Raw genomic sequence first — 17,923 nt, 5'->3', positions numbered from 1 at the left:
TCTCTGAGAATAAAGCCCATTTTTTTTCACATAACAATATTTTATTTTCATGTCCACATTTTACTTTATTGTCACTGTTCTCAGCTTGTAGAAGAGATAAAATATGTACAACAAAAACTGTTATACAAGATAGAATGTGGTGAGGTTTTTAATAGAGGAGAGAGGTATGAGGTTGAAAATGATAAATACTTGAGAAAAATATAAATTCAGTAAGGAAACAAAAAGAGAAATAATTTCCAGTTTGGAATCAAGAAAGACGAGTATCTAGCATTTGTTTTGGGACTTTAGGCATGATGCAGAGTACAAGCAAAGGAAGTAGCTTTAAAAGCCTTATGAAGAAATGGAGTCTGAAGGACACATTGTGAGAAAGGAAATGAGGAAAGTATATCTCCACTAAATTCATATTTCAGCCCCGTCCTTTTTCTGGACTCCCTGTATCCAATTACTTACTGGTAAGACAGCCCTACTTGGAGGCCCAGAGGAAAGTGCAATTCAATTTTCTAAACTAACTTATGTCCTTCTCATCCCTGCCATCCACTTCTCCTCAGCTAAATCTTGCTTTTCTCTCTGTAGATATCATCCACCACATTTGCCAGACCAGAAATCCGAACATTGTTCATGATCCCTTCCTCTCCCTAATCTTTGAAGCCAACAAATCATTAGGTTGCATTATCTTTGTTGTTTCTTCCTTGGAAGATTCCAACTCCGTTGTTTCTTGCTGTGCATCCCCGCTGCTCCCATTCAGTACGGTGCTGTGCTTCAGAGCAGACTTGGAACCTGCCTGCTCGGGTTCCCCTCAGGGCTCTCTAATGTCTCGCTGACTGTGCGACCTTGGGACAGCTATGCAACATTCCTATACCTCAACTTCCTAATCTATGCAAAAGGGACAATCATGCCTTCCACAGCTGTGGTGAGGATGTAGTGACTACTTAGAATCGGGTAATACCAAATATAAGTGTTTGCTTTTATGACGTAACCATCTCTTGCCTGGACTACGGCAAGAACCTTTTTATTATCTCTGCTTCAAATTCCGATCTACTCAAATCCCTTTCCCATGAAGCCAAAAGAATATTTCTTCTGTTTTTCTTTACTGATTTTTAGAGAGAGAGGAATGAAGAGGGAGAGATAGAAACATCAATGAGAGAGAACATCAATTGGCCGCCTCCTGCATGCTCCCCATTGAGGACTGGGCCCACAACCTGGGCATGTGCCCTGACTGGGAATGAACCAGCGACCTCTTGGTGCTCAACTACTGAGCAACACCGGCTGGACCAAAGGAATCTTTCTAAAATGGATATCAGAATTTTTAAAATTCTCTAAAATGATATTGTATTCTTTTTAATAAAGTTGAAATTTCTTAACAAGACCTTTCCCTGGACCTTTACCTGGCTGCATGTTTCCCTACTCTGCTCTCCCTGGATGTTCATCATACCAACATTTCTGTTCCTTTAACCCATCTCCATGGATCTAAATGTTGTATCTTTAAGCACACATTTGCCGCTGACTAGACTGCTCTTTACCACTTCTTTGCTTGGCTAAAGCATATTCACAGTTTAGTTTCCACACCTGGGAAGTAAGTATGTTGGCAGAAGAAAGATTCTAAAAGAGATACCAAGGAAGCATGTGATAGGAAGCAAGTAAAGAAAATGTAACAGGGAGAAGGAATAAAATGTGTCCAATGTTGGAGCTAGATCAAGTTAGTTGACAACTGAAACTTGACCATTGGATTTAGGAAGAATTATTTTTTCAATCACCCACTAAAGGAGTTATCAATAGTTTTAAAGTTGGGATTTTTATATTCCATAGTAGTTCTTTCAAAGCAGAATATATACCCTTTATGCAAATTTAATTTAGGAACCATGCATTTACTAAAACTGAATTCCAAAATACTATACTAACATTCAATTGGGAATAGTCTCTGCAATGGAAAACCAGTGTAGAGAAGCAGGAAAGGTAAGATGAGTTCAAATTAATTCAAATTCCTTTGGATGACATAAGGTAATGATTAGTCCATTATGATGTTTGTGCCTACACATTTCTCTGTGTATGACAAGTGCATGTCAACCATTGTTGTGAGCAATGTTTTACTCTATTTTTCTAATTATAAGTGTTCTTTATGTAAGAGCATGATGTCCCTAGACATCTCTTTGTCTTCTGCAGCGAATCCAAGGACTCTCTCGGCCCTTAAGGAGAAAAAAGCATTGCCTTGTATCAGAGCCTTTGTTTTAAATGTCAGGCAAAATGAAAAGATTGTAAAAATCCAGCCATTGTCATTGATGGAATAATGTCATTAATAGTGCATATTTAAAGGGCTATGTAGTAAGAGGATTTTTGTAGAGTTTGTGGTCAAAGAGATCAAATAACTGTGGTTAATGTTTTTCCTGATTACTGTAATTCCTAATTATAAGAGTATTTAATGGGAGATAAAGATCAGCTCATCAAATATATCTTGCTATTTGGAATAGACCAAATATAGACCTACTTAAAATTTTTTATTTCCATTACCAGGAGAAAATTTTATCTGATCTGAATATATATACATATATACATATATATGTATATATATGTATATATGTATGTATATATTATATACATATATATATATTAAACAATGTACTTTAAAAATATTTTTAAAGTATCTTCATACTGGCTAACAATTCTCCTTTTGCTCATAGTCTATAATTATAAGCAGTGTAATCCTTAGCAAATCAAGCTATTAATATAGTTCAGTGTAGTTATAATAAAAATATTTTTAGCCATTGTCTCAATTCATTGGTTTTGTTGAGATGGGAACTAGTGAAAAATCAAGGTAAATAGAGAAAAATACATCATGTGGCTTATTTTTAGGAATGCATATATGACAGAACGTAAGTATTTAAGATTTTAAATACGGCTAAACTTTCATCTTGACCAGTCCATGTCTCCAATATTGTTGAAATAAAACCACTGAAGATATTTACTACACTCTATTTTTAAAATTCTGAAGTAAAATCAGTGCATATGCCTCCCTTAAAAGGTGTACATTCCATCTTCTCTCTAACCCACTTCCCAGTTATGATTTAATTCTTTCCTCTGGACCTGTACTCAGAGGAAATGGGAAATAACTGCTTACTGCCACTCACACAATATCCCTGAAATGTATTTTGGTGTGTGACCTTTAGATTATGGGGATAAATAAAATGAATCATGTCTCCTCCTATGCACCTGATCTGTGGGTCAAGATGCTCGCTTTTCATCTAGATGAAATCTGTGACTACCGTGGACTAGGTGAGGTCAGGGGAAGAAGGGCAGCCGCCAATTGAGTCAGGCAGGAGATGAAATGATAATCTGAAATGGGAAAGTGAACAAGTGGTGGATTCTTTGTGAGAGACATGGTAATTGCTGGTGGTACCTTGCCCTTCTGTGGGTGAAGAACAGAGGAAAAGGATAGTGGAGAAATTCCTAGGCTGTAAGGGAAGAACACCTAAGCAGAACGACTGAAAAGAGCTTGCACGTGGGTGAAAGGGCTGTGAGAATAGGGCTTGAAATAGAACAAAATGCTTCGGGCTTCCCACAACATTTTACCTCCCACTAAGAAAGGGTTTTCTCTGCGTGCCGTTTTAACATTGAGAATGATTTCCTCAATGAAAAATCATAGGCACTTTTAGAATCTCCACTGCCAAGCTGTTTTTGTTTGATAAAGTGGGTCCTATTCTTAACTTTCAAAACATATAAGTGTCTCATAAAGCCTAATGATATTTACAGAGATATAAAAGTAAAAAATATAAGCAGGATTATTTGGTGTTTGAAATCAAGCATGATAATATTTTCCTGTGAAATCCCTAGATGATTAACGTCACTTTAGTCAGCATTTAATAGAAAATGCATGCAAGTAAGATGGAAATGAATTTATGCTTCATGTCAGGAGACAACTTGCCTGATGCAGTTGTTCGAAATGGAGCATATTCTAAGCACCTGGCCTGCTGCCTTTTCTTGGCTGTAGATATCGATGAGTGCGGGACCGGCAGGCACAGCTGTACCAATGATACCATTTGCTTTAACTTGGATGGTGGATATGATTGCCGATGTCCTCATGGAAAGAACTGTACAGGCGACTGCATCCATGATGGAAAAATTAAGCACAATGGTCAGATCTGGGTGTTGGAAAATGACCGGTGCTCGGTGTGCTCATGTCAGGTTGGTATATATGAAAATTTTTACTCATTTTTATTGAGGTATAACTTGCATAGATTTCAAGTGAACAGCTTAATGAACTTAGAAAAATCTATATGTCCATTTAACCACAATCAGAATTAATAGAACATTTTCATCTACCCAAACTGTTGCCTCTGTCCTTAGTTAGACCCATACCCCTAGCCCCAAGCAAACACCACTTCCAGTCACTGTAGATTAGATTTGTTTCCTAGAGCCTCATATAAATGGAATCATCTAGTACATACTCCTCTCTGTCTGGCTTCTTTCTCTCAGCATTATGTTTCTGACATTTATTTGTATTTATGACATATCAGCAACCCATTCCTTTTCATTGTTGAACAGTATTCCATGATGTGGAAACACCACAAGGTGTTCATCTGTCACATGATGATGAAATTTTGTTGCTAACTATTCTATTGTTTTCATAGTCACATCACATTTGAATGAATGCATCAGTAGAGCCAGAATGGGCACACTATAGCCTAGGAGTGAAAAATACCTGTTTGGGCTATATTTCAGTTTTAGAGAGATGTTCTGTTCCATGTACTCAGTTGATAATTGATACTTAAATTTTAGTATTTACATAGTTAAATAATACTATGTACCAAGGGCTCAACTATTATAAGAGAAATTGAAAACAGTTTGTACAAAAACATAAGGTCTAAAATATTCCATAAACTTAATATGTAAGACTTGTCAACAAGCTATTAAATATACATGCCCTCACACAATATAAAATTTAGTTAGCATTCAAATTATTATCCTAGTAAACTAGTACATGTACATTTATATATATACACACACAGTTATATAAGCATAAGGACCATGGAGTGGTGATCATTTTATACAGCCTGTTTCTGGAAATTTTCCTTTTAGTCAAATAGTGTGCAGAAGGGAAATCGGAAGTTCTCCAGCTTGGGTAATTTCTGTATGTTAGCTACAAAATGAAACTTTAAAGAAAATTAATTATATTAGATAAACAGTGCAAATTATCTCAACTTTCAAATCAACATCAGATATTATATATATATATATATAATATGTAAATATATATGTGTGTGTAATATATATGTACACACACATGCATATGTAGGTATGCTGAGGAATGGAGTCTTTGGTAACTGCTTTTCTTCCTGCTCATGCAGAATGGATTTGTCATGTGTCGGCGCATGGTCTGTGACTGTGAGAATCCCACAGTTGACCTCTTTTGCTGCCCGGAATGCGACCCGAGGCTCAGCAGCCAGTGCCTGCATCAGAATGGGGAAACCTGGTACAACAGTGGGGACACCTGGGTCCGGGACTGCCAACAGTGCCGCTGCTTGGTGAGTTTAGCCAAGGAGGGCAGGGAGAGTTGAGGCCCAGAATCTAAATGGGAAAGCAGGGTCGCCCTGTTCCATCCACCAGCACCCGGCACCTGGACAGAGTGTGCGCAGGTACAAACAGTGAGCCTGGTGAGGGTGACATGATGATGGCTGTCCAGTCAGAACCCGAGGAGGATATTCTGGAGCAGATGTAGTGCACCTTCCAGGAGTATCTCCAGAGCTCAAAAGAAGAAAAGACTCTCCCAGCTTCCTTGGTCTCATTCACTGTAGGTCTGTTTAGACTCCTGCGTCTAGAACAGATACCTAAATATGTGTTATGAATACAACAATGGCATCCATGAAAAATACCATTTTTTTCCAAGTAGAGCTTTTGTTAATCCATTTCTTTTAGTCCTACTGAGACAAAAAACAAAACAAAACACTCTTTTTCCTTCTAAAGAGTGTTACTGTCGATGCTAGTGGGCACCCTGTTTTAGACATAATATGGCTCTGTAATCAATACTGATTAGCATGTTAGACTTGAATGTCTGTATATGTTTATGAAACTTCCACGGGAAACGAGGTGAAAGGAGAATATAGACTTGATAAAGAAAATACCAGTCTATTTTCACTTGACCAACTTTCTTCCTTCTCTGCAGTGGTGCAAACGGAAAAGGAACATTTGGTCTGTGTGTCTTTACAGGAGGAAGTTTTACAGAGGCTACTTTTGAAGCCATGGCTGGTTTTCTTTCTATTTGAGTGAGGATATTTTTAAGGCAGTGCTTTTTTGTTGCTTCCTTTTTATACTTTCAACCCAAAAATCAATTGAAAGAGCAAGGTCAGTTTCTGTGCCTGAAGCTGCTTTCATCTCCAGAACCGTGCGGTTCAGAATTATGAAGAAAACAGGTAGAAACTACATTTTAGAAAGATCCAATTCGTACAATTTCCCCACATGGAATAGAAAACACCAAACTCAGTTCCTAATTTTGTTTTGTTTTTTCTTCCCAAGTCCCTATACTGAGAAACATATAAGTGAACAAAGAAAAATTGTCAAATTCCTTACATATTTCAGTTCATTTTCTCATAAATGGACAAAACTTTCTTTTACACAGAAGGGAATCAAGGAGAAGTGAGGGGAAAATATCAAAAGACCTTAAAGAAAACGATCACGTAGGCAAAAAGTTAAATAAAAACCTCTTCCATAGTAAGTAATTCTCCTTTTTCATGGGAAAGATAGGGGCACATTTGATTGTTTAAGAGAATGGTTTTGCTTTTGTTCTGTTGTTGTTCTTGCTTAATCTTCGAAGGCTGGTTTAAATTCATCATCACCCTGATTTCGAGATGCAGGGCCCTGAAGGTCTGAGTGTGAATGTGGGCAGGTCAGCTGCTCCGGCAGGAGGACCTGCTCCCCCCTCCCTCCTCCCGCCTCCTTCCCCGCCCCCCCTTCGGTCCCTCCCTCCGCCAAGGCACCTCTGCTTTCCTTCCAGCAAGGGGAAGTGGACTGCTGGCCCCTGCCGTGCCCGGAGGTGGAATGTGAGTTCAGTGTGCTCCCGGAGAGTGAGTGCTGCCCGCGCTGTGTCACCGACCCTTGCCAGGCCGACACCATTCGCAATGACATCACCAAAACTTGCCTGGATGAGATGAATGTGGTCCGCTTCACTGGCTCCTCCTGGATCAAACATGGCACCGAGTGTACGCTCTGCCAGTGCAAGGTAAAGCCCTCCAGCTGCTTCCCCTGGCCAATAGGAACCATTGTGTTTTTTATTTATTGTTCAAAGGGAGGTGGGAGAAGTGTAGTCAGTTTTGTCAGTACCCAGGCTTAATGTCACCTGCATCCTTCAGTACACACGCAGGGGGAAGGAGGCACATGGTCAGAAACCAGAATGAGCAATTATTTCCATCACGAGAACAGAAACAACCTGCTTCAATTGCCCTAAAATATCTAACTGTATACATATTAAACAAACAAACAGACAAACAACCTACAACACCAAACTTCATGTTTCTTCTTTCATGAAACAACACCATACTATTTTATTGGGTTTTTAAAAAATATGTTTTTATTTTTATTTTTTATAGAGAGAGAGAAACATTGATGTGAGAGAGGAACATCTATCAGCTGCCTCCTGCACGCCCCCTACTGGGGATGGAGCCAGCAACCCGGGCATCTGCCATGACTAGGAATTGATCTGGGACCTCTCAGTCCAAGGGACGATGCTCACTCCACTGAGCCACACCCAGCCAGGCTATTTTATTGGTTTTTATCTGGTCCTTTTATGAGGTTTGTAAGATGTATCAACAAAGTAGATATATTACATTTTCCAAAGTGGAAATCAATGAGGCAAAAATGGGCATATTTCTTGGTTTATTGTGATCAGTTATATTGAGCTGAAAATTTTAAGGTCTGTTATTTACCATATTTTATCCCTACAGTTGGGCAAAAATCATTATAAAGATTTTTTTCTTCTTATCATAAGAAAAGAGAGCATTGTGTCTCTTTAATAAGAACGAAAATGCAGATAATGTAAACATAGTACATACAGTTCATAGAGAGTGATGAGGTTGAAAACCCTCTTTGATTATTGTTTGTACAGATGTTTGATTTAGAGGTCATTGTCCTTCATAGTCACAGTTTTGGAATGAACACTAAAACTAAATAAAAAGTCTGGAAGGCTTAACACACAGCACGAAGCAAAGATGTCAGATTTCTCCCAGTGTAGCACAGCCAGGTATATGCTACTGCTCTGCTTTTATAAGTAAACATTTCCTTTTAAAAACAATTTCAATAGAGCAATTTAATTCAGATTCACTTAGTGCAAATTCTCACTGGAGTGGCTTGATGGAACAGGACAAAGAAATATAAAATGCTTTAATCCTTGAGATACTGTTATCTGTTTCAACCCCAAATGTCTAGCTCTTTCAATCGTGCAATTTTTCTATCAAGCAAAGTTTTTTGACTGAACATTTAATGCTGTTTCTGAAAGTACATTGGCAAATTTGAAAGTTCTACTATTAAAAAGTTGCTAATAATGCAATGTAATATATATATATGAGTACATTTAACTGTTCATATCTAGAAATTCCAGCATTAATGCAAAATGGGGGAAATACTTTCTGACATTTAATTACCAAATAGAATTGAGTTCCCCTACACTCTTTATCTGTTAAATTATTGTTCTGAGCAGTGACAACAAAAAATATGTACCAGGTAATGGAATGAAAAGCACACCAAATATGGCTCACACAGATACTTTCAATAAGAAAAATGCATTCAGTAATAGGCAGAAAAGCATTAGAGTGTTTTCTGGGGTAAAGAACATGCACAAGCTTGTCATTCACTGCCTTATCAACAACTGCTAGAATGTTTTGGCTCATGGTAGGAATATATTCCAGAAAGTGTATTTTGGCGTTAAACTCATTTTTTTGCAGGTAAGTGCTGACTCTCAGAAGTTACTATTTCATGTTGTTTTCCTTTTCCTTCCTTATCAAATATGAGCTGTAAGAATATGCTCGACTCTACCAAATGTATGCCAAAAACTTATTTTTATTATGTTTATTTTGTGTTCTTTTAAAAGTAAAATTTATGTAAAATAGCCTCCAGGTATTACAATGGAGGTGAGCATTCTTCATAACTTGATGCTTTCAGAGCTTTCAGAGTTTTGGCTTATCTTTCTGTCCTGCCCCTCTGGGTTATTCATTTTAGTCACTAAGTACAATTTGTATGCGGTATCGTGCTAGCAGCAGGGATATAATGATATGTAAAAATAGACACGATCATTCCTGGACAGTATTGCCTAGCATCTTGTTGTCTAGAATTGTGCTGTCCAATATTGTGGTCAGTAGCCACATGTGGCTGTTTAGCTTAATTAAAATTAAATACAATTAAAATTTAATTTCTCAGTCAACTAGCCACATTTCAAATGCTCATTAGCCCCATGTGGCGAGTGGCTGTCATATTAGAGAGCACACATAGAGAGCGCTTCCGTCATCACGCAACGTTCCACTGGACAGAGCAGGTCCAGAGGTGAAGAATGAAGCGTCTGCAATCAGTAAACACTCAATAAATATTGACTGTTATTGTTGGTAGTGGAGCAAATAGACATTAGTTAAGTCACGAAACAGGCGAAGACATGCTAAGAGGACATACAACGTGTGAATCACCTTTGGATTTCAGAAGTTTGACTATGATCCATTTGGGTGTGATTTGGTGTGGGGGGGCCTTCATCCTTCAAGGTGTTTTCTGGACCTTTTCAGTATCTAAATTGATGTTCTGTCTCCAAATATGAGAAAAATTTGGCCATTGTTTCTTCAAATATTTTGCCTGCCACATTTTTTCCCTTTTATTCTCCTGGGACTCCAACCTCATATATGTTCTATGGTCTAAGACTATCCAAGGTCACTGAGGCTCTATTTGCACTTCAGTATTTTTCTCTTTGTTTTAAGGATTGAATAATTTCTATTATTTTGTCTTCAAATTTGCTGACTGTTCCTTTTGTCAGCTCTAACCTGTTAAACCCCTCCAATAAATTTTTTATTTCAGATATTGTACTTTAAAGTTTCAACTTTTTAATTTAATTCTATTTATAGTTTCATTTCTCTGATGAAATTTACCTTTTTTTTTTTTTTCATTATGAGCATCTTTATTTACATCTTCAAACATACCTGTAATAGATACTTTCCAGTCTTCCTCTGCTATTTACACCATCTGGATTATCTTTGAGTTATTTCTATTCACTAGTTTGTATCTTAATTAGGAGTCACCTTTTCCTGTTTTTCTTTACATGACTAATAATTGTTATGGTTTATTGGAAATCATGGATGATTTATGGCACAAAACCTATGTTCTATTAGCTTCCTCTGAAGACAGTTTTTGTCCTGGCAGGGTGCAAGCTACTGGCCATTCACCTTGCACTTAAGGAAGCTTGGATTTTATGCTGGTTAGGTGGATCAACCCCTATTGTAGGTTGAATCTCTTTATCCTGAGACATTATTTTGCTCCTAAACATGGCCCTTTGAGACTTTTAATGGAAAGCCTGACTAGTTTATCAATCAGCACCTGAAATTTCTGCTCACATCTTTCAACCTTCAAGCTGCAACTCTGTTTGTTTAGTCTTCTCTGCAATTTCAAAACCAGCCAAAGGTTTGAGGAAAGTTTATATACTGATTCACTTTCTTCTTTCTAGATATTTCCTCTTGAACTTTCAGCTACTCCAACAGCCCTAAAACGTGTTCTGTGACCTCTGGGGCCAATTAGATTGTGGCTGTCTGCTTGAATTACAGTTATCCCAAGACACAGTTTAGAGAGTGCCCTAAGGGGAAATGCCAAGTAAAAATGAATCTCACACTGTACATTTCCCTTTTTTAAAAACTTGAAACCCCTCTGTATCTTCTGCTTTTGGCCACTCTTAATTGATTCAAATACAGTCAAACCTCGGTTCTTGAATGTCTCCCATCTTGAGCAATTCACTTCTCAACCCAACAACCCTTTCATGTTGATACCTGTATGATCAGTCACTCATATCTCAGGTGACAGACAAAGGAGAGAATGCATGAGTATGACTCAGTTTACTGTTAAATCTTGTATTGTTAACATCTCAGGAAATTGTGTTGTAAACATTTTTATGGTTTTTTTGTTTTTGTTTTTGCTTTTGCTGCTACTAATTATTATTAAATTTTCTTTTTTTTACTGTACACTTTATTTTTTGTTAAATTTTTATTTACATTTCATGTTCTTTTTGTTTTTAAAGTGTTTATAGATTAAACAGTACATTAGACATATACTGTATATAAGTGAGTTTAAAACAGGGAATCATTTGGGGGTCTAGGATAGATTAATTCAATTTGTACTATGTCTAATGGGGAAAAAATGATTCACTTTTCCTGCAGCCTTCAATTAAGTTTGAGAACCAAGATTCCACTGTTTTGTCTAAAGTTTATAGTTTCTGTAAGAGGGTTAGTCTTTCATCGACAACTATGCTATTACTGAAACCAGAACCTCAATGGAGTATTTTATGAGAATCTTTAATATCTTTTATGTATGAACTGTTTTCCTAGTTGATGAGCTTCCAATGATATGTTTTGTAGAGTATTTATCTTGTTATACTAGAACATATCGATATGGAATAAGAAAAACATTCCTGAAATATTTTGGAAAATATAGAGCCCCTTTCTAAAAACATGCTCATGAGAACCATAGTAATTATTTTTTTTTTGTATAGAGTTCTAGTGCTAGTTTTACCTATTGAGAGGCAAAAGGCTCCAGAAATTTCCTCTCTCTTTATGCTCAAAAGCCATTCAATTTGAGCAACTGATACTCTGAGACACTGGCACATTCGTCATTTCACTGGGTCAGTGGGCCGGGAAAGAGCATGTAATCAGGTTATGGTCAAAAAGTCTCTGCCTCTGAGCGTGATGACAGTGCTTTAGAAAGCCACTCGAGATCCAGGAGATGGCCGAGACTCGCTCCTGCCGTCAGAGTAAGAGCTCTGCTTAATAGCACTTTATAAAGGAAGAGGTTGTGGTGGAATGGGTAATCTTGGATACAGACTGGATTTTTACTCATTTTGTGTGCTTTAACAAAGCCTAAAGTATCAAAATCTTTTCTTTTTCATTCTTTATCTTACAGAAACAGACACTTTTTATTTTATCATATTAAAGTATAATACATTTTCAATGATCTAAAGTCAATTAGTGAGAGAAAATATCAACTAGAAGATGAGTTTTAGAGTCACACTAACCTGACTTTTAATTTCAGCTGTACCATTTATTAGCTGTGTGATTTTGGATATGATATTTAAGCTTTATAAATTTCAGTTTCTGAATCTAAAAAGTGTGAGTGTTAACAGTGAGCCTACTGGGAATGCTGTGTGGTTGATAATGTACTTAAAGTGCCTGGCAAAGTGACGGAGTACATGCTCCTGCAATGGAGGGATGTTACCATCTTACAATTGTAGTAACAGTACTCATCACCATTATTTGTTAGCTAGTTGAAGAAAATAAGTGTGCAAGGAATTAGAAGAATAAGATATGATTCCACTGTGTATATGTTCCACAACTTTTTTTTATCCACTTGCCTGTTGATGGCCATAAAAAGAACAAAATCTTACCATTTGCGGCCACATGGATGGACCTAGAAGGTCTTATGCTAAGTGAAATAAGTCAGGTAGAGAGAAAGACAGTTACCATATGATTTCCCTTATATGTGGAATTTAAAATAACAAAATGGAAACAGACTCATAGATGCAGAGAACAGACTGATGGTTGCCAGATGGGAGGGGAATGAGAGGGGCCAGGTGAAAAAGATGAGGAGATTAAGAAGTACAAATTGTAGATACAAATCAGTCACAGGGATGTAAAGTACAGCATATGGAAATATGGTCAATAATATTGTAATAACTATGTATGGTGCCAGATGGCTATTAGATTTACCAGAAAAACCACATATTAAGTTATATAGTGATTAATCACTGAGTGGTACACCTGAAACTAATAGAATATTATACGTCAACTACAACTGAAAAAAGTTTAAAGAAAAAAAATAAAAAGAATGAGGTGAAAATTTTTTGCTTTTGGTATGTTGTTATAAAAACTAATTATGCATAGCTGGCTCTTCCTTGCCTATTTTTCCTACTTCATTTCTATACTGTTTTATTCACCAATTTAAATTCTCATCCAGAGCTGTTTCAGTTTCTTAACTCTACAGAACTCTTCACTGCAAAGCCTTTCCTCATTCTGTCCCTTGTGCAGCTGGCCTACCTTCTCGCATAGCTGTCTTGAGGTCATGGTTTAAATATCACTTTTCCAGAGAAGTCTCCCCTCACCACCCAGTCCAAGTAAACAATCTTTTATCACTCTCATGACACCACCTAGTTTGTTTTTTTCCTAGTACTTTTCATATTTTTTTATTGTATGTTTCATACTTTTTTTTATTGTATGTTTGCTTGGTACTTATTAGTTTTCTCCCCCATCCAAAAACTGTAGCCCTGCCCTGTGAGGGCAGTGGCCGTGTCTGCTTCGTTCTTCAGAATGTCTGGGGCTCAACATACCCAATACCCATTGTGTAAGTAAATAAAAGGACAAATGTGATTCTAAGAGGATGCCACGGGGTAAACAAAGCTAGCCTATAATTTTCCACAAATAACTGGACATAATTAGTTCTGCAGAAGAGCAGACATGCAAAGCGACTGGGCCATTGAACTCCCAGGGGTGCACAAATAATAGATAAACCATATAGTCATGTTTGTGTGTACCAATCAATAGATGGGAGCATTTACTAATGGCTGAACAATTCATATCATGCTTTTCTCCCCCCTCTTTTTTTTTAGAATGGCCACATCTGTTGCTCAGTGGATCCACAGTGCCTTCAGGAACTGTGAAGTTAACTGTCTCACGGGAGATTTCTGTTTAAGGAATGTTCTTTCATTAAAAGACCAAAAAGTAAATAAAATAAAAAGTTAAAACTTCAAGTGGATGATTTGTGGGCAGCTAAGGGCAGCTTTGTTAATAGCCGAGTGAACTTTCAATTATGAAATTTGTAGAGCTTGGGAAAATTCTTGGGGCAAAACCGGACCCGCATTCTGCCCCTCCTGTGTCTGCCATCGCCACGTGGCAGCTGGGTGTGGAGCACACGTGACGACTTCTGGATGCAAAGCCTGAACCCAGCAGAGCTCTGAAAGTCTCTAGCTTCACTGGTGCAGAAAATGTTCCTCGAGATCAGGATCTTCACGGATCGGTTAGGTTCCTCACTGCAAACAATAAAATGTAAGGCAGTGAATGAATTATATTTTCAGAAGCAAAGCAAAGAAGCTATAACATGTTATGTACAGTATACAGTCTGAACAGAAACCTGACACACGTTATTGTAATGATCAAAATAATGCACAGGCATGGTTATTTAATCTTTTCTAACAGGAAAAGTCATCCCTATCTCCCCATTTTACTGCACTTAATATTATTTGGTTGAATTTGTTCAGTATAAGCTCGTTCTTGTGCGAAAGTAAATAAATATTTCTCTTACCTTATAACATGTCCAAGTGTCTTGTTTAATGTGTTTCTTTTTTCCACAGATGCTTTAACATACAAATTGCCTTCTAGTTGTGCTGATGAAACCCCCGCCTTGCTACTCTCACATTGAAAGTGATTTTCACTAAAGTATATGCCTGTGTGGGGGTGTGAGGAACACCTTTATTCTACCTCTCCAGCCACCTTTTCTGTCCTGCTCTGTATCCTGGGGACTGCTCTATCCATATTAAGGGTTCTTTTATCCTCTGGATTCTGGTTTGGTTTGACCAGTGAAGACCACTGGCAGGTTATCAGAAGGAGGTAAAATTTGGGCTTTGCTTCTACAGACTGTCTTCCTGCCAGGTCACAATCATGGTTAGCTCTGTCACCTTACTGAAGGCTACATCTCCCGATAGGTGGCCCTCTCTGTTCTGCCACCCTGTCCGGGTTCTGATAGCTTCTTCTGGCTGAGGAACAGGAACAGCTCTGGATGTTTTCTCAGGAGGTGCCTGCTCTATTTCTTGTTGGTTTCTTATGTTTGTCACATCTTTATAAATGGTCCTTTTGTTCAACCCTGTTTAATTAGCCAGCCTGAGTGTGCCATCTGCTTCTGGCCAGGACTCTAACTCACACACAGAGGGGAGGAGGTCCAGGTGGGGAATGCCTTCAAGAGTTGGTCCTTCACATTTCAATATAAAAATGTAAAGAATTCCAATGTTAGGAGGAATTATATTACATGTTAAATTTTTGATGCACTAGAATCTTAGGAATAAAAAAGTAAACTGACTGATACCCAGTAGAGATGGTTAATCCAATGTTGCCCCATTCATGTTTTGCTCTAGGGTGAAAGGAAATAAAATTATTATCAAGTTAAAATTTAGTTACATAGAGACTTTTTCTTTAAAGAAAAAAAAAATGAAAATGGATAGAATATGACCAGCGCAAGCTATAGAAATGGTAAAGTGGCTTTTAACTACCCCTCCACATTACTATGGAAACAACTTACCATGAGCTGAGCTGAAGGATCATTTATAAATGTCTTAATACTTTGGCATGTAAAATATTCATTGAATGTGTGAATTCAGGTATTTCTCTATATTCTCTGGGCTTGTAAGTGATTTTTTTCTGTAGCCTTTTTTATATTTAAAATTTCAGCAGAACATAAGGTTGATTTTTATCACATATTATTTACTATGGTAAATAGCAATACCTTCCAAGAGGGTATTAATTTGAAGTTTTTTCCACATGATTTTTTGTATATGGGTTTGGAATTTCATATTAAATCTTCCTTAAAAAAATATGTTTTGTTTTTATGAGAAGAGTAAAACATAGTGTGTGTGTATGTACATGCTATTCTAGTATATATTCATCATTTAGTTATTATATGCCTCTTGAAAGAAGAAGCAAGGCTGAAATTGCATGTTATCAATGCATTATAAATCTTTGTAGGGCTCTGAGCACTTTGGTGGTTTGCAGACCTTGATTTCTATAGACTGCTGAGAGAAAATAAACTCTCATAACATTGAGAAGAAAAGAGAAGGAAGAATATAAGATTATGTTCTTCCAAGGATCATTAAAGCAATAAATGTGTTTAGATTGAATTTTTTTCCCTTCAAGGTTTATCCCATAAATAATAGATTTCCAGGAGAATTACTGTTTACCCCAGCAAGCAGTAATCAATTGCTTCTTAAGAACTTTGTTCCTTGAAAAAGAGGTGGTTAATACCCTATTTTTTACTCTGGAGATAATTGGCAAAATGCTATGGTTGAATTATGCCAATGTTATGGGAAAATGAGAACTAAGAAGCATGAATTTAATTTGGGGGTGCTTGGCTCTTTTAAGAGCAGCCCTTGGTAGAAACAGTTTTTATTACATCTCCTTTATTTCTTTTTCTGAATACAAAGGCACACACATATTTAAGTGTGATTCCTTGGCAGTTCATATATGGTAATCCACAATATTTCTCTCTCTTTCAAAAGACTGCCATATTGCTTTTTTCCTTTACCTTTTGCACTGGTAAAGCGAACCATGGGTTTGTTCGATTACACCACAAGATCATGGAACTCCTTTCATCTTCCCAATAACTTGGTTATCGATAACCAAAGTTGAGACACCCTATAATTGCCTTTAAAAAATGAACGGCATATCAAAGCTCTAAAACAGCAATCAATACTCTGAGTATTGGAGTAGCAGAGGTTATCCAGCTGAACAACTCTGAGGCTACATGTAATGAATAAAAAATAAGCTTCAATTCACTAAGCATTACTTCCTCTATCAAATTCAACAGTGCTGCCTAATTAAGAATTCCTCTGAATGTCAGCAGGTCCCACAAAACACCTTCCTGGTCCCAGTCCTGGTGCTGGAGCACTAAGCATGGATGAGAACAACTTTTTTTTTTTTTTGAGCAAGACTTTTTTTTTTTAATGTAGAATGTTAGTGGTACAATAGTAAATTGAGCTCAGAGAGAGTCACACCACAAGGATCCCCAGTGGCAATAAGGCGAATGCCTAGGCTCAGTGTGCACTTTGCTCCCCGTGACACCTGGACGGTCCCCTTCTGCAGTTGTTTGGGATCGTGAAGTCGGCTCATTGGGTTCTTGTTGACTGCTTTCTGACTAGACTTCATTATCTTCTTCCGTGAAGGAATTGTCACCTCTTTGCAGAGTAATTGCCCTTACTTAATGGACTTGCAGGTAGAAAGGCAGGAAAACCTTGAGCTGTAGTGGCTCTGGTTCTGTATCAAACTAAACTGACTGAGAATAGGACCATTGGAGGAGATTTCAAGAGGATAGTCTGAGTGGCAGTTTCCTGTATACCTTGTTTGTGCCAGGAGGCCAGACAGCTCTTCAGAAACTTCTGTCTTTGTACCAGGATCAAATCATAGTTCACAGAGATGGTTTGCATGACAGATTCTGAAATTCTTTTATTCTTTTTATTTTTTAATGCGTGCTTATTTATTTTAGAGAGCAAGGAAGGGAAAAGAAGAGAGAGATAGAAACATCAATGAGAGAGAAACATCAGTGAGCTACCTCCTGCACGCCCCCTGCTGGGGATCGAGCCAGAAACCTGGGTATGTGCCTTGACCAGAAGTCGAACTGGCAGCCTGCCTCTTGGTGTATGGGATGATGCTTAACCAACAAAGTCACACCAGCCAGTCCTGAAATTCTTTTTTATTGTGAATGACTAATGGCATAATATATTACTGTTACCACCAAAATATGGCATTTAAAACATGCTTTCCTATTTATCTTTAGTGTTAGGTGTTTCAAAATAACACTCTAGAATACGTGTGAGTATATGGTAGAAGTAAAGATGATATCAAGTTTATTTTTTAGTAATTTTATTTCTCTTTCATAAAAACACAGTGATAAATAGAGAAAAATAGAAAATGTAAATTTCTAAAATATATATAAGGAAACCAGGAATAAG

At 37.4% G+C, this 17,923-nt stretch overlaps 1 protein-coding gene across 1 annotated transcript in view; it reads left to right on the top strand.

The window, feature by feature from the left end:
• NELL2 (neural EGFL like 2) overlaps positions 1-14,518 on the top strand; it is a 329,161-nt gene extending 314,643 nt beyond the window's left edge. The window contains exons 17-20 of the mRNA XM_036251838.1: positions 3,983-4,176; positions 5,340-5,516; positions 6,983-7,207; positions 13,820-14,518. Coding sequence (XP_036107731.1) covers positions 3,983-4,176; positions 5,340-5,516; positions 6,983-7,207; positions 13,820-13,870 — 647 coding nt within the window. The 3' untranslated portion in view covers positions 13,871-14,518. The remainder of the gene's footprint in view (positions 1-3,982; positions 4,177-5,339; positions 5,517-6,982; positions 7,208-13,819) is intronic.
• Positions 14,519-17,923: the final 3,405 nt, after the last annotated feature.

Source organism: Molossus molossus, unplaced genomic scaffold, assembly GCF_014108415.1.
Source record: "Molossus molossus isolate mMolMol1 unplaced genomic scaffold, mMolMol1.p scaffold_m16_p_10, whole genome shotgun sequence".
In the NCBI taxonomy this organism is placed as follows: Eukaryota; Metazoa; Chordata; class Mammalia; order Chiroptera; family Molossidae; genus Molossus; species Molossus molossus.
Note: the sequence above shows the minus strand (reverse complement) of the source record. Positions and strands in the feature narration are given on the sequence as shown.